At 46.6% G+C, this 27456-nt stretch overlaps 1 protein-coding gene across 19 annotated transcripts in view; it reads left to right on the top strand.

Annotated features, from left to right (window-relative positions):
- TENM4 (teneurin transmembrane protein 4) overlaps positions 1-27456 on the top strand; it is a 929900-nt gene that overhangs the window by 796372 nt on the left and 106072 nt on the right. For all 19 annotated transcript variants that reach the window (XM_083170223.1, XM_083170225.1, XM_083170235.1 and 16 more), the window contains 3 exons: positions 2205-2375; positions 9716-9930; positions 10219-10429. In XM_083170223.1, the coding sequence (XP_083026349.1) occupies positions 2205-2375; positions 9716-9930; positions 10219-10429 (597 nt within the window). The remainder of the gene's footprint in view (positions 1-2204; positions 2376-9715; positions 9931-10218; positions 10430-27456) is intronic.

Below are 27456 nucleotides of genomic sequence, written 5' to 3'. Positions count from 1 at the left end.
GTAGTGTTATGAATGCATTTAGATAATTGGCCCCATGCATAAATAGGCATTAAGTCAGCATTATATATTTTCCCTTTTTTTTTTTTTTTTCTCCTTTTTTTTTTTGAGGAAATGTTTTATATTATCTAATGTACTAATGGTACAATTGCAATTTTTTTTATTTTGATGTTAACCAGTCCACCATTTTTGGACACTAAGGGGTATATTCAATTGATGTCGAAACTGCCGTCTTGCCGAAAAGACTGCAGTTTTCTACATGAATTGATCGGAAGGGCTTTCGATCTATTCAATGCTACAGTAGCTGTTTTTTTTGTCCAGCAGGTCGAAATGTTCCGACCTGCCGAAAACTAGGTGGATTGACGGAATAGCCGCTAACCCACCTGCTTTTGAAGGAAAGGTTCGAAAGAATCTGAAAGGTTTTGGCCATGTTTCCGGCAATCTCAATACGACATGAAAGGATGACGGAAAGAGGCAGGGAGGATAGCGCCAGGGGAGCAGCAGCTAACAAGGTGCCGTCCACCTGTCCGCCGCATATCTGTACCCTCCGCTGCCTCCTGTACTCAACCGCCACACCAGGTGAGAGCAGCTCGCCCCGACCCGGCATCCGCTGCTGCCTCCCGGGCCAATCGTGCCACCTCCCACCGCTGTGCTCACCGGCCGGGCGAGCGTCAATCAGCGGTCAAATCAGACATCGGGATTTGGCCGCTGCATTGAATAATGGATGCCGGATCACACTAGGCTGATCAGAGTGGTTGCTATCATTACTAGAACTTGCACCAGGATGATATTAGTGGTTGCTATGGATACTGTAGAGCACACTAGACTGACCAGAGTATTTGCTATAGTTACTATATATCGCACTAGGCTGATCAGAGTGGTTGCTATAGTTACTAGAACTTGCACTAGGCTGATCAGAGTGGTTACTATATATCGCACTAAGCTGATCAGAGTGGTTGCTATAGTTACTATATATCGCACTAGGCTGATCAGAGTGGTAGCTGTCGTTACTAGAACTTACACTAGGCTGATCAGAGTGGTTGCTATAGTTACTATGTATTGCACTAGGCTGATGGTAGATGCTAAATTGTAGTGGGCTAAAGGGCCTTCCACGCCCAGGGGTAGGAGCAAGGCCGGGGGTCTTGCTCCTTCACTACCCCCATGCCTCCACTGGTTGCCTTTAGTAACCAGGTGGTGAGCGAAGCGGAGCGAGCCACCGTGCCCAAAGCGAGCCCGCCAGGGTCCGTTTGGGACCCTTCTTACGACCTTGCTCCTCCTCTCTCCACCCCCTCTCCTCCGCTGTGACGTCAGGAGGTCCATTAGCCCACTACAATTTAGACCTAACCCATGGCTGATCAGAGTGGTTGCTATCGTTACTAGAACTTGCACTAGGTTGATCAGAGTGGTTGCTATAGTTACTATATATCGCACTAGGCTGATCAGAGTGGTTGCTATCATTACTAGAACTTGCACATGCTGATTAGAGTGGTTGCTATCGTTACTAGAACTTACACATGCTGATCAGAGTGGTTGCTATAGTTACTATATATCGCACTAGGCTGATCAGAGTGGTTGCTATAGTTACTATATATCGCACTAGGCTGATCAGAGTGGTTGGTATCGTTACTAGAACTTACACATGCTGATCAGAGTGGTTGCTATCGTTACTAGAACTTGCACTAGACTGATCAGAGTGGTTGCTATAGTTACTAGAACTTGCACTAGTCCAATCAGAGTGGTTGCTATAGTTACTATATATCGCACTAGGCTGAGTGGTTGCTTTGCATATTTCTGTGAGATTTGGGTCATTACAATAGCCTCCCATCAGAGGTGGTAGAGGCTAAGACAGTAGAACAATTTAAACATGCTTGGGATAGGCATATATCCTTACAAAGAAATAAGGATTAAAAAGGGTTGAGTTTACCTGAAGGGTAAAAAAGGGGCAGACTAGATGGGCCAAATGGTTCTTATCTGCCGTCAAATTCTATGTTTCTATGATATATATGGAGGTTTGTGATCACTAATGACCTTTCAGCATTTAGATGTCCATGAAATAATAATCAGAGTACTATGTGCAGAGTAAATTGTATTTTTGATGTCTAGTTAGAAGTTGCACTATTGGCTGAGAGTCATGAGAGACCTTTTAGGTGTATTAGGGTATCTGGTACCCAGCTGCAAAACATGACTCTTCTCATTGCTCACCACAGCCATGCACCTGTTCGGCCTAAACTGGCACCTGCAGCCGACGGACGGGCAGATGTATGAGATCACAGAGGACAGAGCCACCAGTTGGCCTTTGCCAATGGACGTCACCCTGTACCCGTCAGGGGGAACGGGTTTAGAATTACCAGAGAGGAAAGGCAAAGGACCCAGCGAAGGTATGATGTGTTGTCCGTTCCTCGTGCGTTGACCCATCGTGTCCCATGACCCATCATGCCTCCTGTGTACATGCTACATCCATCAATGTCCTCATCCCATTCTCTAGATCCGTTCTAGACCATATATCATGATCAATTCAACTGTTTGTCTAGAATACTTCATGGCACGAAATAACTGAATTGGTCCATCCTGTTGTCCTGTGGCTTTATCTTACTTTCTTGCGTTTTATAGATTTTATTTTTGTTACTTTTGCTTAACTTTTTGTTTTTCAGAATTTTTTTGGATATATTCCTCATATTTTTATACAAAGATATAAAACAACATTAAAAAAGCACATTATAACATTACATACACAGTATAAAATTATGGGCAAAGGAGAGTGGGGAGGAAGCAGGAAATATCTGGATATGGGGGGGTACATTTTTGCTATGTTTAAAAAAAACATGGTTTCGTCCATTGGGTTTAAGGGGGCAATAATAATAAATACAGAACAAGGTCCCCTGTATTCAAAAGGTGGATGACACCAAATATATCATATTATACTGAAGATGGGCATAATTTTAATCACCTGAAGCTGCTTGTGCATCCCATTTGCTCCATTTTGCAAATAAGATGCATTTTAACAAAAAAAAGACGACCATCACTACCGGAGCTCATGCGTTATGTATGACGAGACTTATAACCCCGTTCTCACTGCAGCCAAATTCCCGGGTCTAGCATGTAGACCCGGGAATTTTCCTTTTAACACTGGATTTTTGGCAGTGTGAACGGGTTGCATATCCGGATTTCATACACTGGTAAAACCCTGCTTTTTATCCGTGTCTGAGATCCGGATATGCATACACGGGTTGATCTGTTCACACTGCCGAAAAACCTGTGTTTAAAGGCAAATTCCCGGGTAGAACTTCTTCACCCGGGAATTTGCCTTGCAGTGAGAACGGGGGTCCAGCGCGCCAGTCCCCGGCATTTTAATGCTGAATAAAATCCGTGTCTTTCTCACTCGCAGTGAGAACACGGCATTAGAAATATTATATAGCCGGGCATTTAAAGCCTCAGGGGAAATTTTCCAAAAAGATCAGCAGATGTTTTGATCAGATACAGTATACATAAATCTAAGAATACTATGGGAAATACGGTTTGTGATTGGTCGACCGCGATACGGGGAAAATTAATTTTTCTATCCTAAACCAGACTTTATATTAAACATGTGACTGGTTCATCCAGCTGGATTATCGCCGTCACGCATGGAGCAGACGATACGGAACAATTAACGGATATCTGGATCATTTCAGTTCTGGAAATGAAAGGTAGAGACAATAGAAGGCTCTCATCGGAAATTTCTGGCGTATTCCCAGTAAAATCTGCCCTGTTTTGAGCTGTGTAATTGCTCGTTGTGCTTTAACCTATCGCTCTGCTCCAAATCATCAATATACTTTTGGGAGATGTTTTCCAGATTCAGGGAGCAAGCGAACATCCTATTTACCAAACCCGCTCATATAGTTGGATAAATACAGGTCGTGATTATAATTAAGGTCCTCTAAAGCTACAAATTGGCTAATTGGGTAGGAAATGATGATCCCGTTGCTGGTTTACTATAGATGCCAACAATGTGGACATTATACAGAGCCAGCATTTTTGTGACCCCCGGGGCTTCTGCCGAATGGCGATAGTTCTCCTTCAGTTAGATTTCACTGTTTATTTTCTTTAACCTTTTTGCCACTAATTTGGAACCTAATTAACAAATGCTACCAGCCAGCCTGCAATCGTGATCTTTGCAATTGCCACAAGATTGTAATTTCAACAGTCCATTTTGTTAAGGGCTATGTAAAAAAAAAAAAAAAAGTGTTCTATAGCAGCACGTTCACGTTTCGGGTATTTGCACACCTAGATTACGCACAAAGAAGCGTCCGATGCATTTGCACATGGAAAAGTACGTAGGAGGAGACACTTGCAAAACATAATGCGTACAGGTGAACTTCATAACATGACATGGAGGATTAAACTGTAAAACGGTATTTTAGTATGCTATAACAATACAGAGAGGCTGCACAATAATAATTTAGAACACAGCGCCACCTACTGACTCTTCCAAGCAATGCTGTGCCTTTAGCTGTTGCTACACTCCCAGCAATGTAATATGAATGTCTGCAACGGGGCTGTTGATAAAATGAGCTTCCATAACACAATTTGGTGCATGATTTCCGACTGTTAGTATCCTAAACGTAAGTAGGCATTAGGGGTGGGGCATGTTAGGGTTAGTCACTAGGGGGTTAGAATTAGGCTGCGGGAAGGAAAGTTTGGGGGGGTTGCATGTGGGAGGTAAGTATACTTTTGTGACCTCTGTCAGTATAATATATTTATATGTATGTATGTGTGTGTGTATGTATGTATGTATGTATATGTGTATATATATATATATATATATATACACACACACAATGCAGCTGGTTTAATAAGAAATGTGTGAGGTAATTTCTGACACTTAATATTGAGGTGGGCTTAACCTGCCCGGTCAGTGGTCTTTTTTTTAATCCAAACCAGACGCCAAATTTCCTGATCCCATAAATAAAAGTAATTTAGCTGTCAAAATGAATGGGCCTGATTCTGTAATATATTTTTATTCAACTCCAACTCAGACCATAAAACCTGTTTGAAATAAATATCGCCTATAAACGCAGATGCTTTAAGCACTTATTATTATTATTATTATTATTATTATTATTATTATTATTATTATTATGTTATTATTACTTTGTGAAGAGATTGTATCATGACAGGAATGCCTATACTTATTTGGCAGTGTGTGTGTTGTGTGCAGTTTTCCTGTGGCTCCATGTCTGTAGGACTCGATGATATCAGAGCGGATTAGTACTAGCAGTTGCTAAGTCGGGATGTCTTCGAAGCACCGCTGGTAGCTCCTGGCCGTTTCCTTTGCAGTAGGACAGTAAAATGTGCCATTTGTATTTACTTAGACATGTGAGCGGATTTGGCATGGAGATTACGTGTTTGCTTTACTGTCACCAGCTTGAAGGAAATAAGATTGTCAGCGGACAAGTGGATAGGAAGTGACATCTCCAGAACACCACCACAACCTGCGTATGCGTCCATGTTTGAAACTCCAGTTTTAGTATTTGATTAGTGATGGTCTCTGAGGCTGTGGTTTTTTTTTCTGAGGTAAAACAATGAGACATTCACTTTTCTCTCCTGGATATATGGCCGTTTCTTTGCTCCGCAGGTTACCTCAGAGAGTCGGGAAGTGTTGGGCCTCGTGGTAGTGTAGCATCATTTGTATAGGGGCTAATGAAGGACTCCAGTAGATTGTTCTAGAACGTGGCAGTTTACACTTAAAACCTAAGCAGTAATTCCTCATTATAATTCCGCCATTACAAATTACAGCTGGATTTTCTAAATCGAGAGCACTGTATTCTTTAAGTGGGCCTGCCCCCCTACAATAGAGGAGGCAGCCATTTTGTGGTCCAAATTCATGATCATTCTATTCGTTCAGTAAGAACTAGAGACACGAGTGAGGCATGAGGCCTTGGTGTTGCCACTTCAGTGGATATTTTTGCATTTTGCTAAAAATGTAATTGTCTCACAAAATGGCCGTCCAACTGAAGAGATGCGAATGATCTTGGGGAATGACCAAACTATGTTTTTCTGGATGTTGCAGACTGGGGAATTCTTTCATTTGGTTATAAGAGCCCCTATGGATTCTGTGTTTCTCAGGATCATTACATAATTATCTGCACTTTTAGAATGGCATCAAGAGCGTCACTTGGACACCACTGGTTGACTCATAATGGGGCTGGAGGTTAAGTTGTGATTGGGTTGTTATATGCAGGAAGCTTTTATGGGCTTCTGGGGTTAGTGAGTTTCCTCTGTGCGCTTGTGTGCTTTGACCTACCGCAGGGTAACATTCTTTAGTGGGATTGTGCTCTTGTGGTAGAGACATTCGCTTGGAAGCAATAATGGAGTTGAATAATGGTTGAAAAACTGACTTTTGGGATTTCAATACCATACCCTGGTATGGTATTGAAATCCCAAAAGTCAGTTTTTCAACCGTCAGAATACCGACAGCGGCAACCCAGCAGTCAAAATCACAAAGGATAGCTGTATTTCAGCCCAACCAATAATCAACCCCTCCCAAAGCCTAACCCCCAACTACCCCTTACCATAGGCTAACAATAACATCCCCATCCCCACATCCTAAGCCTAACCAACCCCTCTCGCAGGCTAACCATATCCAACCTCTGCCACAGCCTAACCCTAACCTCCCCCATAGTGCCTAACCCTAACCATCCCTCCCACAGATTAACCCTAACCTCCCCTCCGACAGCCTAACCATAACCTCCCCTCCCATAGACTAACCCTAACCTCCCCTCCCATAGCCTAACACCCTAACCTTCCCTCCCATAAGCTAACCCTAACCTCCCCTCCCATAGCCTAACCCTAACCTCCCCTCCCATAGCCTAACCCTAACCTTCCCTCCCACAACCTAACCCTAACCTCCCCCATAGTGCCTAACCCTAACCGTCCCCTCCCACAGCCTAACCCTTAACTCCGCTCCCATAGCCTAACCTCCCCTCCCAAAGCCTAACCCTAACCTCCCCTCCTATAGCCTAACCCTAACCTTCCCCTCCCACAGCCTAACCCTAAACTCTGCTCCCATAGCCTAACCCTAACCTCCCCTCCCAAAGCCTAACCCTAACCTCCCCTCCTATAGCCTAACCCTAACCTCCCCTCCAGCAGCCTAACCCTAACCTCCCCTCCCACAGCCTTACCCTAACCTCCCCTCCCACAGCCTTACCCTAACCTCCCCTCCAGCAGCCTAACCATAATCTCCCCTCTCATAGCCTAACCCTAGCGTCCCCTCTCATAGCCTAACCCTAACCGTCCCCTCCAATAGCCTAACCCTAATTATCCCCTCCTACAGCCTAACCCTAACCTCCCCTCCCGCCGCCTAACCGCCCCCTTCCACAGCCTAACCCTAAACTCCCCTCCCAAAGCCTAACCCTAACCTCCCCTCCAGCAGCCTAACCCTAACCTCCCCTCCAGCAGCCTAACCCTAACCTCCCCTCCAGCAGCCTAACCCTAACCTTCCCCTCCAGCAGCCTAACCCTAACCTCCCCTCCCACAGCCTTACCCTAACCTCCCCTCCCACAGCCTAACCCTAACCTCCCCTCCAGCAGCCTAACCCTAACCTCCCCTCCAGCAGCCTAACCCTAACCTCCCCTCCAGCAGCCTAACCCTAACCTCCCCTCCTTCAGCCTAATCCTAACCTCCCCTCCAGCAGCCTAACCCTAACCTCCCCTCCAGCAGCCTAACCATAACCTCCCCTCCAGCAGCCTAACCATAATCTCCCCTCTCATAGCCTAACCCTAGCGTCCCCTCTCATAGCCTAACCCTAACCGTCCCCTCCAATAGCCTAACCCTAATTATCCCCTCCCACAGCCTAACCCTAACCTCCCCTCCCGGCGCCTAACCGCCCCCTTCCACAGCCTTACCCTAACCAACCCCTTTTGCAGCCTAACCCCAGGTGCGGATTGGCCCACCGGGAAACCGGGTCATTTCCCGGTGGGCTGGTCGAGATTTTCACCTGCCTGGGCCGCCGACCGTGCTGCCAGGGCCGGGGCTATCACTGCCGGTGCTGGCGTCATCCTATATGCCACAGCCATATTTATTTTGGGCTATGCTGCCCTTATATGTGTCCAGGCTGCGGCCGCGAGCGGACTTCAGCGTGGCGATGAAACCTGGTCAGTAACGCCCCCCCATCCCCGGGTAGTAGCGTTAACACCCCCCCTCCTGGTGTTTACATCCGACCTCCCCGCTGACACCCCCCTGCAGTAGCGCGCACAACCTCGCTCCTTCAAGATTGTTCCCGGGCCGGATTTGGGTACGAATCCGCCCCTGCCTAACCCTATCCAACCTCTGCCGCACGTGGTGTGTTGCAGTTCCCTGGCGTTGTTACAGCATGCACAGACACTGAAAGTGGGCATCTCACGGCTTGCACCTTCCGGCACATGCTTGTACACCAGAGGTGGAGCTGACAGCTGCATTGTCATATTGTAACTCCGTCACCAGGAACGGACGTGGCAGCGTCCACCTCTGAATCAGGCCCTATGTGTTCTTTGTACGACTATCCTTAGAGCACTGTGTTTTTGCATTGGGTTCTACCATCTCTAAAGCCGGTAGATTAGCGCTAAAACGATACTCAACCTTCTTCCCGTTTTTTTTAAACGTTCAAAGCGATATTTAGATCTTTGGTTTAAAATACAAAGCTGCCGCATTCCGCCCCCCTGTGTATTGTCCCCCCCCGTGCCGGCTGGCGCAGGGAGAAACCGGTTCTCTGAGACTAAAGAATAGAAATTGGAGAGAGAAAAAAAAACCTAAAATGCTCAGAGAATAAATGTTTTGCTTAAAACACGTGGGAGCCAAATTAAATTAGATTAAAAATAAGATTAAAATGAGGGTTATTATGGAAGTGTTGATTAGAATGCACCATTAAGGCCTGCTACTGTGTCATTATCTAAATAGAAATCTGGAGTTTCGCTCCTTTCAATCAGACGTCACCCAGAGTCCTCTGTTTATACAGTGAGGGCTGCACTGATATCATTTAAAGAGACAGCCCCCCCCCCCCCACCTCTCCTTCCTGCAGTACGATCCTATATGGAGGAAACGCATCAATGTATACTGTGGTTTATTAAGGACAGACGGCTGACGGAAGCATGTCCCTCTTTGCCTGTCTTGTAGTTTTTTTTAGTAATTTTGCTAAGAATTTACTGTTTATATATACACTAGATTATAAGCTCTTGTGGCAAAGGCCCCTCAGCTCTGTTTCACGCCTGCGCTGTCTCCTGCAACCTTGTGTGTCCTTGTCCTGTTTCTGTTTATGATTTGTGGCACTAGCTGTCCAGTGATGCAATTTATTTATAACGCACCCATGGGGGCATGGGAGGGGGGGGGGGGTGCATTGGACCATTAAGGCACAAGACTGCACCTCACACCCTCCCTTTCCCTCCTGGCTCCCATGCATTCGCCAGGGATAGGTGACCAGCAGCCCACAATCACCGCTGCTCAGCTGTCCTCTGTCGTCGCTCCCCACCCTGAAGTCCTGCTTCCCCGCTGGCACTTTGCATAATTTCCAACTTCTTAAAATAGTTCCAGGGTACGAACATTTAAAATCTGGTCATCTCCCTGAATACGCACCAGCCACTGTATCTGTTCATTACCCATCTATAAACCATTCTGTCCGCATTGAACATTTGTTGTCTGTCTCCATGATCTTCTGCTCTCAGCTCTTGATGCTCTGGATAACGTCTCTTTCCTCTTGTCCATGTAGCAAAACCCGGAAACCTTTTTCCTGACGACAGTTTTATTGACTCTGGAGAACTGGATGTCGGCAGGAGAGCCACACAGAAGATCCCTCCTGGTATATTCTGGAGGTCCCAGGTTTTCATTGACCACCCGGTTCATCTGAAGTTCAACGTGTCCTTGGGAAAAGCGGCTCTCGTTGGAATCTATGGCAGAAGAGGCCTTCCTCCATCACACACGCAGGTAACAAGGTCTGGCCGGTCCATCGCCTACACACACACCGGAAACCAGTGATAAGATAATAATCATGCCGGTTAGTTCAGAAGGAGTGGAATCTGATTGGCCCTTTATTCACACTTAGTGGTGTCGGCCATCTTGTTTACACTCCACGTTCTGAGGGAACTAGTTAAATTACTGAGGCGTACGGTACATTTATGTCCTCTAGGGGTAAAGCGATGACCTTTACAGAAAAAATACATTTTAATTATGAGGGTAAAAACTAAACACATCCGATTTTCTTCGCACTTTCAGTTTGACTTTGTGGAACTTCTGGACGGAAGACGTCTCCTCGCCCAGGAGGCCCGGAGCCTGGAGGGCCCTCAGAGGCTGCACAGAGGGGTGGTTCCTCTGTCAAGTCACGAGACGGGATTCATCCAGTACCTTGACTCCGGAATCTGGCACCTGGCATTTTACAACGATGGCAAGGAGTCCGAGGTGGTGTCTTTTCTGACGACGACTATCGGTAAGTACCTGGTTTATTAACTGGTGTATTTCTAAACAGTTGGGAGCTGATTGGCTGGAGCATACCACTTCTCCATATACATTTACCCTAGAGGGACCAATGCGGCCTAATTTCAGTGTCTCTGCAGTACTCGTTGATGCAGAGCTTCAGTGGGGTCACTTGCATCAAGAACATGGCTCATGCCCTGATCAGGACATTGGCGTTGCATCCATGCATATGGATCGGAGTGGTCACATAGATGCTTACAACTTGGCATATGGACGGCAATACTAATTTTTGCAATGCGGTCCATTTGCTCTCACCTCTGCATCAGATCCATAGACCTTGTAATGGACACAGGATGAGGAACGGCTGAGTGCAGTGGAGACAGAGAGAGGGTAGGCTGGGAGAGGAGCGGAAGGTAGCAGAGGCATGGTGAGGGGAGGCAGGGAGAGGAGCAGAGTGTAATGGAGACAGGATAAGGGGAGGCAGAGTGCAGCGGAGACAGAGAGCTGGGAGAGGAGCGGAGGGTAGTGGAGGCAGGGAGAGGGAAGGCAGAGTGCAGTGGAGACAGAGAGCAGGGAGGCTGGGAGAGGAGCCGGAAGGTAGTAGAGGCATGGTGAGGGGAGGCAGGGAGAGGAGCAGAGTGTAATGGAGACAGGATAAGGGGAGGCAGAGTGCAGCGGAGACAGAGAGCTGGGAGAGGAGCGGAGGGTAGTGGAGGCAGGGAGAGGGAAGGCAGGGTGAAGCTGAGACAGAGCAGAGAGGCTGGGAGAGGAGCGGAGGGTAGTGGAGGAAGAGTGAAGCGGAGACAGAGCAGGGAGGCTGGGAGAGAAGCAAAGGTAGCGGAGGCAGGGTGAGGGGAGGCAGGGAGAGGAGTGGAGGGTAGTGGAGGCAGGGTGAGGGGAGGCAGAGTCAAGCGGAGACAGAGCAGGGAGGCAGGGTGAGGGAAGGCAGAGTGTAGCGGAGACAGAGAGCAGGGAGGCTGGGAGATGAGCGGAGGGTAGTGGAGCCAGGGCGAGGGAAGGCAGAGTGCAGCGGAGACAGAGAGCAGGGAGACTGGGAGAGGAGCCGGAGGGTAGTAGAGGCAGGGTGAGGGAAGGCAGAGTGTAGCGGAGACAGAGAGCAGGGAGGCTGGGAGAGGAGCCGGAGGGTAGTAGAGGCAAGGTGAGGAAAGGCAGGGACTCCTCACTATCTATCCTTAGACTAGAGGTCACTGGTTTTCCTTATGTGCTTAGTTTCAGGAGACTGAGCTGAAATAAATAGGTGATTCCAGGGAGCCTGGGAACAAGCACAGAGGACGTTTGAGAGATTACCCGCTCTTCATCATTGTCCTGTAATGTCAAATGTCCTTTTTATTAACAGCACAGCATAGTCCTTGTGTGTATTATGCTGACATCAGTGGGGTCTGTAAGGCAACTGTGTGTCTGGTACAGTGTGATGGATACAGAAATGCTTCTTGCAGGTGGCTGCAAGTAACTGTTAATACTTCTATCACTTTACAGTGTATAAAGTGATGACATGTGTAGTACTTAGCTGCAGTAAATGTGCATGTGTGAAAAAGCAATATACTTTATGAGTGTGGGTTGAGGGTTTGTGTTACACATCCCAATAATTTGTCCCACATGCAGTACTTGTGCTATTGGAGTGTCACAGTGCTGTACCTCTTCCTCAGAGTGGACGAGTAATGAATAAGTGGATTAGCCCACAAAATGGCTTCCTCCGCGCTGTTCGATTTGGGAAATTCATGTTCTCGGGCAGGAGATCATGTCTGAGTGATTTGTTCTTAGCTGTTTGCAGATAGAGAGATTTGTGCCAACAATCTGTGCAGCGAGCGCTGGGCTCATGCAACTGGCTGAGCTGTGATGCGGAAACGTCGAGGGGAAGCTAACCAGCTGCTGTACAGGCCTGGGGGCGCCTTTGCGCCAGTCCGCTCTACTTCCAGTCAGCTTGCTTACGGATATAGTGCATGAACACTCTCTCTGCAGTCACAATACATATCTGATTCTGAGGCCTAGGATTGAAATGTAATATCCCGGGAATGTGTATGTCTGGCGCGATTACATTATGGAGTATATATACTAAGTTGTGGAGCGATAAAGCACCAGCCGATCAGCTCCTAACTATAATTTTTCAAACACGGCCTGCAACATTTGCGTTAGGATCTGATTGGCCGGTACTTTATTACTCTCCAAGGCTCACGGACTACAGAGCAATGAAATCTGTGCCGGTCGTTGCCCTCTAGTGGTCGGCAGCCAAACAACAACTGAATTGCCAAGTGTTTATGTAACTATTGCTGTTCACAGTTTGCCAAATGACATTTGAGTACTATTTTGTACGCTCTCTAAACTATGCTACTCTAATGTATAGTGTTGCTGCATCACAGCACTGAAGTCATGGGTTTAAATCCCAGACCTGGCCCTGTGCGGAGTTTGTATTGTCTCCTCGTAGTTGCGTGTCTTACCTCCGGGTACTCCAGTTTCTTCCCATAATCCAAATATACAGTGGTAGGTTAATTGGCTCCCCACAACATTAACCCTAGAACATACTTGCCTACTTTTGAAAACTGGTTTCAGGGAGATTATAGTTGGTAATAGAATTTTGCAAAGAGCCCCATTGAGGGGGCATGTCATGTTCCTCCCAAAGGGCGTGTCTAGTTCCATATATGGGACGGGATGTACTAACGGGAAAATGCGGTAAAACCCCTGTTTTACTGCATTTTCCTATGTACTATTATCTGGCCGCCACGTCACCACATTGTAGGTGACCCTATAGAAGCCTATGGGCTTCTTTTCGCTGCCCGCCACCTCCGCCGAAAAACCCGCCGACCCCTCTCCCCCTCCCTCGGCTTACCTGGTCCAGGTCCTCCTGGACCTGGAAAGTAACACCTTCCTCCCCCTAGTGACGCAGCCGGACGTCCTTCCGGCTGCAGGGGGGAGGAGGAGGCGCCGGGGACAGCCTGCTTAGCTGTCCCCGGCGTGAGGGACGCAGGAAGCGGCAGGGAGGTGACAGAGGCCCCCCGCACACCACATTCCAGGCATCGCGGGGGGCCTCCGTCACCGCATCGCGATGCCAGCCGCATATGTTAGTACATATGCGCTGGCATCGCGGCGGACAGCCGTCGAAGGGCGGCGATGTATATTAATACATCCCGCCCATGGAGAGATTGTGAAAAGAGATTGTGAACGTGGCACCTAGAAGCGTGGGTGCGTACTGCTACATCTGAGAGGAATCTTGTAAAATGACTTATATATAAATGTAGATGATCCCCAAAGCAGTTAGTAAGAGATACTATACTTGGTAAAGTGCTGGGAAATGGTGCTGATGATTGAATGTAGATGTATCTATCTCTCATTCCTTTTACCCAAAAATGTAAGTGTAATGTGGCCTAGGTGAAATGAGGGAGATTGCTAGACTGATGAGGGAGAGAGGTAGATTGCTGCTATTTCAGGGAGTCTCCTGCAGAATGCAGGTGGGGAGGCAACTATGCCCTAGAATGTCTGTGTGTGCGTGTACATGTGGTAGGAAATATAGGGGCCTGATTCAGGAATATTCGCTAGGCAGGACAGAAGACCTGCACGGGTTTTGGAGGATGCAGGGTGCTAGGATGAACACTATATACAAATATGAGTGTTTCTGGCTTTCTGTCCTGTGCCCGTTTATTGCTAGGTATAGGGAATCTGCTTATACAGCTTGTTACATCTCTAGCTGTAAGTACATTGTGTATGTGTCCTTGTCACACTGGATATAGAACCTAAGGCCACTGTACCCTGCATTGCTAAGGATGGGTCTCCTCCTACATAGAACAGGGACCCCTCGCTTGTACCAGCACAGTGAATCATCCTCGTATATGATGAGATATTCCATCTTCTTCTAACGAATCTCCTGACAAGGTCGACGAGCACGTCTCCAGCTTGGGGATGACAGCGTGCGGCTATCTGTCACCACTAGCCTGCTTGTGTCCTGATCTACGTCTTCATGTCTGCAGCCTCTCCGGCGGTCTCTGCCAGCCCCGGGAACTGTAGCCTTCTCCAAGGTGGAATGCTTCCCTCTGGCTGACATTGGGCATTAGATCCCGCTCAGCATAAGATTGCACTGAAACGCTCATTAGATTTATTTATTGTGGGAAAACTCGTATAATTAAATCACTGAGAAAAAAATAAAAATCCTAGTGTTTAGGAGTATAGGGTGCGCGGTAAGTACGGCTGGTCCAACGTCTAGTCAGGTTCAACAGCCCTAGCGCCAGTAGCAGATCCAGTGGTGAGACACTACAATAAGTAATATCGTTCAACATTCAACGTAGACCGTTTTTTAATTTAAAAAAAAAGAGTTTAATTTAAACGTTTAAACCAGACTGAATTGCAAAACAAAATTGGACTGCAAAGGGTTAAAACCTGAGGTAATAAAGTAAGATAACTGATAACACCAGTAGAGGACACTCATGTGGATGGATGGACACAGATGAGCAGAATGATAAATGCAGCGGAACACACCACCTAGAACACAGGAATAAAGTACAAAACCGCGAGTCTGCTGTTCAGTGTAACCCACGGAATGGAATTTTCAGTTGCCAGATTCTCCCTCGCTGCCATTTCTGATCAGAGACATGAAAGTTTGCAGAGCTGATCCGTCAGCATCGCGTCAGGCTTTACAATCCGGCGGGGTTATTTACATGCAGCCTTGCCTTCCTTAAGCGGAATTAGTTGCAGATGTTTGCCTGTGCCTGTGCATTTAGCCGGAACGCCGGCTTCTACTTCTCTACACTGTTGAAACTCCCTGCTTTGTGTTGGCTTTGTGTGTCTGCAGTCAGGTGAGAATTGTACATTGCAACATTCAGGCAAGCGTAAAAGTGCACCCACAGAGGCGTAGCGAGGTTATACGGTGCCCGGGGCAATGCTATTTCTATGCGCCACCTTTCTGCAAGCGGCTTAAAGGGACACTCCCGGTAGTGCTTCTGTATTCTCCTGCACAGAAGAATACAGAAGATGACCACTGCCTCTCCTCCACGCTGATCACCAACTCTCCAAGACTTCACCCACGCTGCCCCTTACCTATGGAACTCTCTCCCTATTTCTGTTACACTCGCTTTCAACATCGACTATAAACAATCTTATCCTAGCCTGCACTAGTAATATATTGTTTGTATTACTACTCTGATGCTAGTTGCATCTTCGACCAATCAGCTCTTAACTGTTAAATGAAAGGCTTGGTTTGAAAAAGGACAGTTAGGAGCTGATTGGCCGGTGATAAAGGACCAGTCACTTTATCACTTCACTGAGCTTAATGAATCTTCCCCGGCGTTAGTAAGCCTGGTGAAGTGATAAAGTTGCTGGTGATAATGCAGCAACCAATCCGCTACTAATTGTCAAGTCACAGGAAAATATACTGACAAGTACAAAACACTGACAATCGATTTACAGACAATATCAAAATACCGACAATCAAACCACTGACAGGTACAAAACACTGATGAACCACAATGCCGACAGCCAAAATATTGACACAAATTATACCAAATACAGTTTTTCAAGATTTTTTTTTACATAAACCGACTTGGTCGTACTTTACCATCCCAATGAGCATAGTGTCCCGAGGCACCGTCCTCCCGAAGTTTGGCAAGCACTTATACGGTGACCATGTCGACATTACAGCTGTGCTAGAATTTTAACATGTCCAGCATTATGATAATGCCGGTATATTGCCTGTCGGCATTTCAACTCTCGCTATTATGCACTTGTAAGGATTTTAACCATTGGTTTTTACAGCCTGTGTCGGCCATGTCATTGTCGGTATTTCCTAAATAATACTGAACTCGCTTGGTTTCTGCATTATTACCGACAACTTTATCACTTCACCGAGCGAAATAAATCTATCCCTACATTTTTAGCGATAATCTGTGGTAGCCATATTTACATTGCTGATATAATCTTTCCACAAGTTCCGGGTTTCTTCATGTAAGTGCACAGTATGCAGGTGTGTTTTCCAGATTTACACACTCAAAGGTTATATTGCAATGGAAACCTATGTGGAAGGCTGTCTAGAATAAGTAACATCTGGTTGCTATAAAGCAGGGGTCAGGGAACATTTTTACCTTTTACCCAAAATATATTTAGATACGCCGACATTACCCCCTTGATTTAAAAGGAAGGAAATAATATATAATTATTTGAATTCAAAATTTTATTGAATCTATTTAAAATTTCTGTGAAAGCTTCAACTTCAAAACTTCAGGTTTTGGAGAAACTATGATTTGGATACGAGAGCATCAATATTGGGGCATTTTGATGTCAGAGCAGTTTGGATACAGTCTTCAGCGTCCAATCGATTTCTCTGCTTTGTTTTTGTAGACCAGAGATAGGTATAGCTTGACAGGAGCCTATAACCAGGCAAAGAAACTCGGAGCCGCAGCGGCAGTACAAACTGCGTGCTGCCAAAATGGCCCAGTAACTCGTCGACTCTAGTGAAAAAGCGGGCGGACTTGGAGGCGGAGCCCGGGGTATCCCGCAGGAAAGCGTGTTGTACGCAAGGGCCTGACACACTGCACTGCATTAGGTCCTTGTACACTATAGTACTGTACGTTTTCAGAGAGCCAGCCAACGGGCGATTATATATCGTCTATTCCGTTGATATATCAGAAGCAGGACAGCTGGTGTATACAAAGTAGATGTAAACGACATTGTTCACAGACATGCCAGCTCTGCTTCCCAGCCGATGCCCTATGTATCTGCAGGTAGAGTTTACAGTCAGCTTGGAGTGTGTGGTAATACTGTCAGCTTTCTCGATACATTATACTGGTAAGCACGTTGAATATACAGTAGAACAACATATGCTATGGAAATCGGAATGCGGTCCCAACGCTAGTATCTATACAGTATCTGTAAAGTTTGTTTCGTTATGATCGGCAGAATTCTGCTTTACGTACAGATGGCAGGCAACAGTGGTTACCATGGCAACACTTTACAGCAGGCTTGGGCCTACTTGCACTACACACAACGACCGACTAATGTTTTTGGAGCCGCCGTCGGAGCTGAACACCGTTAAAACACCGGCTGTGCAACCCAGAAATTCAGAATGCAGGAAAGACCGGTTTTGCATATGGTTTTTGGAAAATGATTTTGGGAAAGCTAAATACTCTATTTACGATCTCATCTCGGGGCCACTGAATTCTCCCGAAAGATGAAGTTGGAGGTTTAATTGTTTGGTCTAGAGTCGCTTGGCAAAAAAAAAAAAAAAGTGGCAAATTTCTAAATAAACCCAGACATTTTCACCCTTCTGCAAATGACGATAGAGAATTGCCAAATCCGTTCCCTATCTGGTACAGCGCGATCTATGTGCAGAGATTTTTGTTTTTGTTCTGTGGGTTCTACATTTTGTCATCTGGTTTACTGTTCTGACGCTTAGGACGTTACTGTCTAAATCACTTTGATGTTTCTTAACGCTCCCTTTTAGTGCATGGAGAAAGTGACAGGGAAATTGATGCGCGCGTCAGGCCCAGAAGCCTGGGAGAGACGTACGTAGATGGCAGAGTTGGCGTTTTAGAGACTGTCGTTTTTATTTTATTTTGTAGGTTCGCAACGGCAGCAAAATCTGATCTGGGGTTGGGGTTATGTCACTGCAGCTGGTCCAGTTCTGAGTATGGGAAGAGGGAATGATAATCATTGGGTCGACAGTTATTAAATCAACACTACTGAGTCGACATACTGGAAGGTCGACAGGTGTCTAGGCTGATATGGCACAATGTCGACAGGTGGTTAGGTTGACACAAGCATTAAGTTGACATGGTCTAGGTCGATATGGGGTTTTTCAGTGTTTTTTTTAACCAAATGTCGACATGGACACAGTTTTAAGTGCACCGTGTCCCCTCGAATGGCTCGCCATGCAAGGGGACGGTTCCGCGATGCGCTCGGCACACTTTTTTATTCTCCCACCACGCCCTAGTGCAGGGCTGGGCAATTGCGGCCCTCCAGATGTTGAGGAACTACACATCCCAGCATGCCTTGCATCAGTTTCAGCATGGCCACATAGCAAAACTAATGCAAAGCATCCTGGGATGTGTAGTTCATTAACATCTGGAGGGCTGGTGTTGCCCAGCCTTGCCCTAGTGGATGGTAGGGCATGAAATACTGACTGTCGACCTAGACCATGTTGACCTAATGCTTATGTCGACCTAACCACTTCGCGACTTTGTGCCATGTTTACCTTCCAGTATCTCAACCCTGTTGTGTTGACCTAATGACTGTCGAGCATCTTTAGGTTGACCAACCGACCATATCCCATTGACCTCACTGTACAGTGCGATGGGCTGAAGGCCGATATTATTCAAAGTTTCTTATATAGCGCAGCATATTCTGCTGCGCTTTACAATTGGAAACAACAGTGATAAAGCAAACTGGGTAGTAGCAGACTGATATAGAGGTCGGAGGGCCCTGCTCGCAAGCTTACCTCTATTATCAGTAATTGTCCTCCTTTTTCTGATTGGCTCGGTAATCAGCGATTTTTTTGCTTACTGAACGCTGAGCCACCGCTTCGCTGAATGCCCCGTCCCCCTGCCCAATCCCCATGGTACCATTCGAGGGGATGTGTTCACTAAAGCATCCCCTCACACATGTATGCCAGCAGGAGAAATTATTTGATTAATTGTGTAGTTAAGAATGGGAATGTAATAAAAGGATTTACATAGAATTGCGTCATCAAAACCAGCGTAACTTATAATAACGTTGGATCCAGGAAGGATGGCGCTGGCTATTCTGCCGGGAATGTATAGCAAATACATGTTTCCTACAAAGATTTATAAAGATCAGCCATTTGCTGCACTACATCTAGGTAGCAGGTATAGGTGGTTACCATGGTGACACTTTACAGCAGGCCTGGGCCTACTTGTACGCCACAGCCGACTGATCATGTTTTTGGAGCTTTTGTGGCGTAGGGCACCATAAACGCACCCGCTGTGCAACCCAGAAAGACATGTCATTGTAAAAAAAAAAAATGTGTCTGCTATTGCGTATCCACTATGTGGGGGAAGCCATCTTAGCTGGCTACATTGTAGTTTAATGAGTTTATGTCCATAGCAGTTCCAGTGGAATTGTGATATTTGACATCACTGGAACATTGAGTGAAAGAACATGCGATTTAGTGCTTTATTATCTGGACTGCCACTATGAGAAGCCACACTCCCCTGCTTACAAAATGGGGACGTCGCCCTCTGTTCCTGGAAGTGCCCGCTTGGCAGTGACTACATAGCCCCCTGGTATGGGGGCCCCCGGGGCATTACAGATACTAGAATGTGCTTATATATGTAAGAGATCTGATTAATCAAGTTATTTTCCTGTCCCCATTCCTGATAAATGAGTCAGTGACGGTGTTTAGTGATGTCTGGGATTGTCTCGTTATTAATTTCTAATTATTGCTCACCAGAGAGATTCATGTTCGGAAATGCAAATATGCAAACAAACAAGGTCCACTGTGCAATGTCCTTATGTTTTATTGATTATGTAAACGGCTAAATAAAATGTGTGTATGTGTGTGTGTGTGTGTGTTTGTGTGTGTGTATACTGTATGTATGTATGTATGTATGTATGTGTGTATATATATATGTGTGTATATATATATATATATATATATATATATATATATATATATATAAAATGAACTACTCCTCACCTCTATGAGGTGAAGTACGTTTGTCATCCATATATTAAAATTACGCGCGACTATAAAATTACTCAGAACTTTACATAATGCAGCGGGGGACAGAGATCACGCCTGCATCAATGGAGTTAGATAATCCGTTCCGTAATCCATTTAATCACAGTATACGTTTCCTTGTCCGTCTTAACAGCCAACCCCAATAGGAAAGTCGAGTGACAGTCCATCACCCATTTCGTCCCCGTGCCAAAGCCATTGCCTTTTTATATGGTAATTTTTCCTCTCCCGCCACAGTCCGAGAACCCGACAGGTCAATCATTCTGAGTGACTGCTGGAAATAAGTGTCAGCGGAGATGACTGAACCCTCCATGTACAGAATATATTGACACCCAGTTTTAATTCCACTTTCGTTTTTTGGTATAATCAACATAATAAGTACAGCCGAGGGAACCTTTTATTTCTCTGCATGTTTGTATTCATTAATAAGATGGGTAAAGGTTTAAGCCTAGTAAAGTTCAGATGAATAATGTCCTCTTATGTCCAAATTGAATCAATAAGAAAAAGCAGAATATCACCCTGTCCGAGCTCAGAAAATGAGGAAGTTTGAGTCATTTGGTAAGAAATCTCCATTTTTTGTTCAAGCGGCAATCACTTACACTGCAAAATGAAACTGGTTTTGCAGTGTAAATGATTGCTGCTTTAAAAAAAAAAAACCCCAGAGATTTCTCCCCAAATCTCTCACTTTCTGAATCTCTCATCCTATTAAATCTCACCCTATATGTGCATTTATATAATGTAGTCCTTGGCAACCTGTGGGTTTTTTATTTTTTTTTTAACGCATCTGAAAAATGGATGTTGAGTTATTAATGCAGCTGGTAATGATGCTGAGTCCGTTAGTCTCTGCAAGGACAGCATGGATGGTGTAATGGTTAGCATTACTGCCTCACAGCGCTGAGGTCATGGGTTCTATTCCTACCCTGGCCCTAACTGTGTGGAGTTTGTATATTCTCCACGTACTTGCGTGGGTTTCCTCCGGGTGCTCCGGTTTCCTCCCACAATCCAAAAATATACTGGTAGGCTAATTGGCTGGAATGTGGATTGGAAGGTCTTCAGACAAAATGTCGACATGCAAAAAGTCGACCTTGACTAAAGTTTGGCACGTGAAAACGTAGACATGATATTTTTGTGTCAACATGGACCCCCAAATAGTGTTCTATCAACTGGATTCTAATTGGCTCCTGACAAAATGATCCCCAGCATAAATGTGTGGGCACCTATGTGTGGTAGGGAACATAGGGAGAGATTAGCCTGGTGAAGTGATAAAGTGGTAGGTGATAACTCAGCAGCCAATCAGCTCATATCTGTCAAGTTACAGGCTGGGTTTGAAAAAATGTCAGTTACGGGCTGCTGCGTTATCACCGGCCACATTATCACTTCACCAGGCTTAACCCTTTAAGTGCCAACGTGGATGTGAGAGATGTGTGAAATATCCCCTAAAACTGCCAGCGTCGCTCCACACCGAATGGAGCCTGTCCCCAGGAAGAATAAATAGTGATGGGATGAATTAAGTTATGGGGGTACAAGACACGGGTGCAGGTGTCTTCAGTTGTGTTGGTTCCTGGGTCTTTCTGACCCATTTCCGTGTAAACACACCGGTCCGGGGACTTCTCCCAGATTCTGTGTGTTCACGCCTGGCAAGAGTTAATTTCCCAGGCGAGAAAACTGGGGGGGCTGTAATTGAATAGCCCGGGATTTAACCCTGAGAGTACCACCCTTTTTCTCCACCGGCAATTTAACGGTTATGTAGCCGGTAAACAGCCTGCAAAATAAACAATATTAGCCGCCATTTATAATAATAGTAAGCACAATAATAACAGGAAGCCTGACGTAGGGCGTAATACTTATCTCAGAAGGAATATTCTGCATACTGTACCCCACAGGCCCCCCCCCCCTCCCCCTATATATAACCTGCGCCTCTTGGCCATTTACGCTAATGTACTACATTTGCACTTGTACCGCGTAATCAAAGCAAATGGCAATGAAGAGGTTTTGATCAAACAGTGACATTATCCGCGTTCAGATCCTGTCTCCTACAGGTAATGGGGCTAATATGCTACAGACATCGACGTAATATACATACACCCCCCCCCCACCCCAGTTTCTCTGGCTCATCTGCAGTTAGAAAAATGCAGGGAAGTGTTTGTTACTTTTGCTGATCCCTTTGATCTGATCCAGGTTAATGGGGATTGATTAGATTCTGGATAATATTCCCGTCTCTAAGAGGTGGTTTACATCAAAGCGGAGGCGCGCATTTGCTAATGAAATCCCATTTGTCATTAGAATTCCTCGGAACGCGGTCGGGGGGAGAAAATGGTTACATTGTACCAGCCTCTAATACAAAAGTATAAAAAAAAATCTAATTGCTTTTTATTTTTAATTTCTAAAATCCTCTTTAATCAGCGATTCCATTCCAATCTTTTTTACATTTGGATTATTCTTACCGGGAACATTACCATCAATATAGAGATATTGTGGGGGTTTTTGGAACGCTGTTTGCAGCCAATTGGATGCAGCGTTTGCCAGGGCAGTGTTTGTTCCAGAGACAGATTTGCTAACAGCTCCGGGGCCCCTGGGTCACTGGACATCCATCTGTACCTAGTGTGGGTGGGTGGGTGGCGGTTGTTCTACATTGTTGTTCCCGAAATGATCTGGATTCTCTGAAGATACATTATAAAGAAAGATTAAAAAATATGCCAAAGATATGGGAGAGATGCACTAACCCTTGGGGAGTAATAAATAAGATACTTATATGTATTAAGCCTGGTGAAGAGATAAAGTAGAAGGAGAGAACGCACCGGCCAATCAACTCCCAACTGTCATATTTCAAACACAGCTGATTGGCTGGTGCGTTCTCTCCTTCCACTTTATCTCCCGGAGCAAATGGTTCGGCGAATGTGAAGAAACTCACAGAAACCATAGAGCACATACAAACTCCACATAAACGCTGTGAGGCAGTGATGCTAACATACTCCTATTGGCTCATCTCTATGGCTGCCAGCAGCAGGCTGATTGCTCCCTCACTACTTACATCTAAGCTATAGTGTGTATTGAATTGTGGCGCTCTTTGTTACCTGTACTGTATTTTATCATTAAGCCCCACCCCCTGTAGTGACAAAGCCGCAGTTTGCAGGTCAGTGAAATCTGCATCATTTTGATCCTGCCCCTTCAAAACCGAGCCCAAGTTTTTTCCACATACTGTCAGCTTGCCGATGGGATGTGGGAGATCCCGCCACTCTTTCAGGAGTGCGGGGGACTACACAAAAATCAGGAGTCTCCCACAACTTCCAGAAACGTAGGGAAGTACAGTCCGACAGTTTGCTGGTTTATTGCGTGAGCTGTTCCACAGATAGTTTGATGCCATACTTGCCTACTTTTGAAAACTAGATTGAGGGAGATTATCGTTGGTAATAGAATTTTGCACAGCGCCCCATTGAGGGGGCGCGTCATGCTCCACCCAAAGGGGCGTGTCTAGTACAATATATGGAGAGATTGTGATAAGAGATTGTGAACGTGGCACCTAGAAGCGCGGGTGTGTACTGCTACATCTGAGAGGAATCTTTTAAAATTACTTCTATCCAAATGTAGATGAGCCCCAAAGCAGTTAGTAAGAGCTACTATACTTGGTAAAGTGCTGGGAAATGGTGCTGATGATTCAATGTAAATGTATCTATCTCTCATTCCTTTTTCCCCAAAAAATTTAACAGTGTATTGTGGGCTAGGTGACATGAGGGAAATTGCTAGACTAATGAGGGAGAGAGGGAGATTGCAGCTATGTCAGGGAGTCTCCTGCAGAATGAAGGAGGGGAAGTAACTATGGTGTAACAGTGTAATGTGGGCTAGGTGACATGAGGGAGATTGCTAGACTAATGAGGGAGAGAGGGAGATTGCTGCTATGTCAGGGAGTCTCCTGCAGTATGCAGGAGGGGAGGTAACTATGGTGTAACAGTGTAATGTGGGCTAGGTGACATGAGGGAGATTGGTAGACTAATGAGGGAGAGAGGGAGATTGCTGCTATGTCAGGGAGTCTCCTGCAGAATGCAGGAGGGGAGGCAACTATGATGTAACAGTGTAATGTGGGCTAGGTGACATGAGGGAGATTGGTAGACTAATGAGGGAGAGAGGGAGATTGCTGCTATGTCAGGAAGTCTCTTGCAGAATGCAGGAGGGGAGGTAACTATGCTGTAACAGTGTAATGTGGGCTAGGTGACATGGGGGAGATTGCTAGACTAATGAGGGAGAGAGGGAGATTGCTACTATGTCATGGAGTCTCCTGCAGAATGCAGGAGGGGAGGTAACTATGATGTAACAGTGTAATGTGGGCTAGGTGACATGAGGGAGATTGCTAGACTAATGAGGGAGAGAGGGAGATTGCTGCTATGTCAGGGAGTCTCCTGCAGAATGCAGGAGGGGAGGCAGCTATGGTTTGCTGCCATACTGTTTCTCTTCCATTGTTACATCCAATGCATATCTGTCTGACTGGTAATAGCTGCTCCTTTATACTGAATATGGACATTTGTCTTTTCGGTTACTCTGTACTTCCGTAGACCTGCAAGAAGTAAAGTGATACTTGAATGTATGGGGGAAAAAAACCTTTATCTTGTCCTGTTCTTATTACAGCTCTTGAAGTATCTTCTGCATTTTATTTTCTCTGACCCCAGAGCCATAATTTTATATATTGAGTTAGCAGCCCTCACAGGAGCACCTAGTAATGGGACCCATCTGTCAAGGGCACCGTCTGCTGCTGAGGTCTGAATGTAAAAAGGTCCCATTATTCCATCCAGGGACTTTCATTGCAAGCTGCTGATTTCTATTAATGCAGATAAGAGGATTCTGGAAATAACCCTTTTGCCTTTTATACCTGTTATGCAAATATCCTCTCGGCCCAGAATCCCCGAGCGTTGGGGACAATAAAACAATGAGCGAGTGGCATTGTAGTAATATAATATTCCATAGGACGTGCTGAACAAGGTCCTTTTGTCTGAGCGGAGCAGTAACTCTCTGCGGAGAAAGGTAATTTCATGTTTACCAAGTCATAGCTGCATTAGGGTCTTTGCTGTGATAAAGTGGAAGTGGCTGCCTGTCACATGGGCCAGCAGACTGCCCCGGCTGGGCCCAGCGTAGTGATACGTGTACTTACCGTAGGATGGTGGCGGCCTGTCACATGGGCCAGCAGACTGCCCCGGCTGGGCCCAGCGTAGTGATACGTGTGCTTACTGTAGGATGGTGGCGGCCTGTCACATGGGCCAGCAGACTGCCCCGGCTGGGCCCAGCGTAGTGATACGTGTACTTACCGTAGGATGGTGGCGGCCTGTCACATGGGCCAGCAGACTGCCCCGGCTGGGCCCAGCGTAGTGATACGTGTACTTACCGTAGGATGGTGGCGGCCTGTCACATGGGCCAGCAGACTGCCCCGGCTGGGCCTAGCATAGTACTACGTGTACTTACAGTAGGATGGTGGCAGCCTGTCACATGGGCCAGCAGACTGCCCGGCTGGGCCTAGCGTAGTGATCACATGGAGCAGCAGACTGCCCGGCTGGGCCTAGCGTAGTACTATGTGTACTTACAGTAGGATGGTGGTGGACTGTCACATTGGCCAGCAGACTGCCCCGGATGGGCCTAGCGTAGTGATACGTGTGTGGCTTTCTGTCACATGGACCAGCAGACTGCCCGGCTGGGCCTAGCGTAGTGATCACATGGAGCAGCAGACTGCCCGGCTGGGCCTAGCGTAGTACTATGTGTACTTACAGTAGGATGGTGGTGGACTGTCACATTGGCCAGCAGACTGCCACGGATGGGCCTAGCGTAGTGATACGTGTGTGGCTTTCTGTCACATGGACCAGCAGACTGCCCCGGCTGGGAATAGCGTAGCACTATGTGTACTTACTGTAGGATGGTGGCGGCCTGTCACATGGGCAAGCAGACTGCCGCAGCCGGGCCTAGCGTAGAGATACGGGTGCTTAGGATGGTGGCGGCCTGTCATATGGACCAGCAGACTGTCCCGGCTGGGCCTAGAGTAGTGATACGGGTGCTCAGGATGGTGGCGGCCTGTCACATGGGCTAGCAGACTGCCGCGGCTGGGCCTAGCGTAGTGATGCGTGTACTTACTGTAGGATGGTGGCTGCCTGTCATATGGGCCAGCAGACTGCCCTGGCTGGGCCTAGCGTACTACTACATGTACTTACCGTAGGATGGTGGCTGCCTGTCACATGGGCCAGCAGACTGCCGCGGCTGGGCCTAGCGTAGTGATACGTGTACTTAGGGTGGTGGCGGCCTGTCACATGGACCAGCAGACTGCCCCGGCTGGGCCTAGCATAGTGATACCTGTACTTAGGGTGGTGGCGGCCTGTCACATGGGCCAACAGACTGCCCCGGCTGGGCCTAGCGTAGGGATACATGTACTTAGGATGGTGGCGGCCTGTCACATGGACCAGCAGACTGCCCCGGCTGGGCCTAGCGTAGGGATACGTGTACTTATGGTGGTGGCGGCCTGTCACATGGTCCAGCAGACTTCCCTGGCTGGGCCTAGCGTACTACTACGTGCACTTACCGTAGGATGGTGGCTGCCTGTCACATGGGCCAGCAGACTGCCGCAGCTGGGTCTAGCATAGGTATACGTGTACTTAGGGTGGTGGCGGCCTGTCACATGGGCCAACAGACTGCCCCGGCTGGGCCTAGCGTAGGGATACATGTACTTAGGAAGGTTATTTAGGAATGATCTGTTTGGGGCTGTGTTAGCGCATAGGTGGACAATGGGGTAGTAATTGGTACCGGTATTCTATGTGTGTGTGTGTGTGTGTGTGCGTGCGCTCACATGTGAGAAGGGGTGTGGCCACCAATGTGGGTGTGGCCTTGCTCAGTAAGCGGCAGTGCAGATAAGATACGTACAGCTGTAGTTGTTTGCGTTTGCTCAGCTACAGAGCCCAGTGGGAATATTTGCGAGACCCCCCTGCAGCATCCCCCTCCTTATTGTTAATGTGATTGTGCCAATGCAGCTAATTGTGTATATATATTTTTTAAGAATAACATTCATATAATAATTCTGTATATATTTATTACAGTTATCTTATATAGCGCATTAAATTTTGTTGCCCTTTACAAAATCTGGTCCTAACAGACATAGAGGTTGGAGGACCCTGCTCCGCTAGCTTACTGACGCACAAGGACAGGTTCTACCTATTGTATAATGCTTCTGCCAGATTGCAAAGGTACTCGTGGACGGGTGGGGATTTTTAGGCTGACAGTCAATCGGGTGACCACAATTGGTTGACACACAAAGGGCCAACACATCAAAAGGTGGACATGCGATAGGTCGACAATAACAAAAGATCGACCGGAAAAGTTCC

The sequence above is a fragment of the Crinia signifera genome, chromosome 2 (assembly GCF_055691185.1).
Source record: "Crinia signifera chromosome 2, ASM5569118v1, whole genome shotgun sequence".
Taxonomy (NCBI): Eukaryota; Metazoa; Chordata; class Amphibia; order Anura; family Myobatrachidae; genus Crinia; species Crinia signifera.
This window is presented reverse-complemented; position numbering and strand designations above follow the sequence as displayed.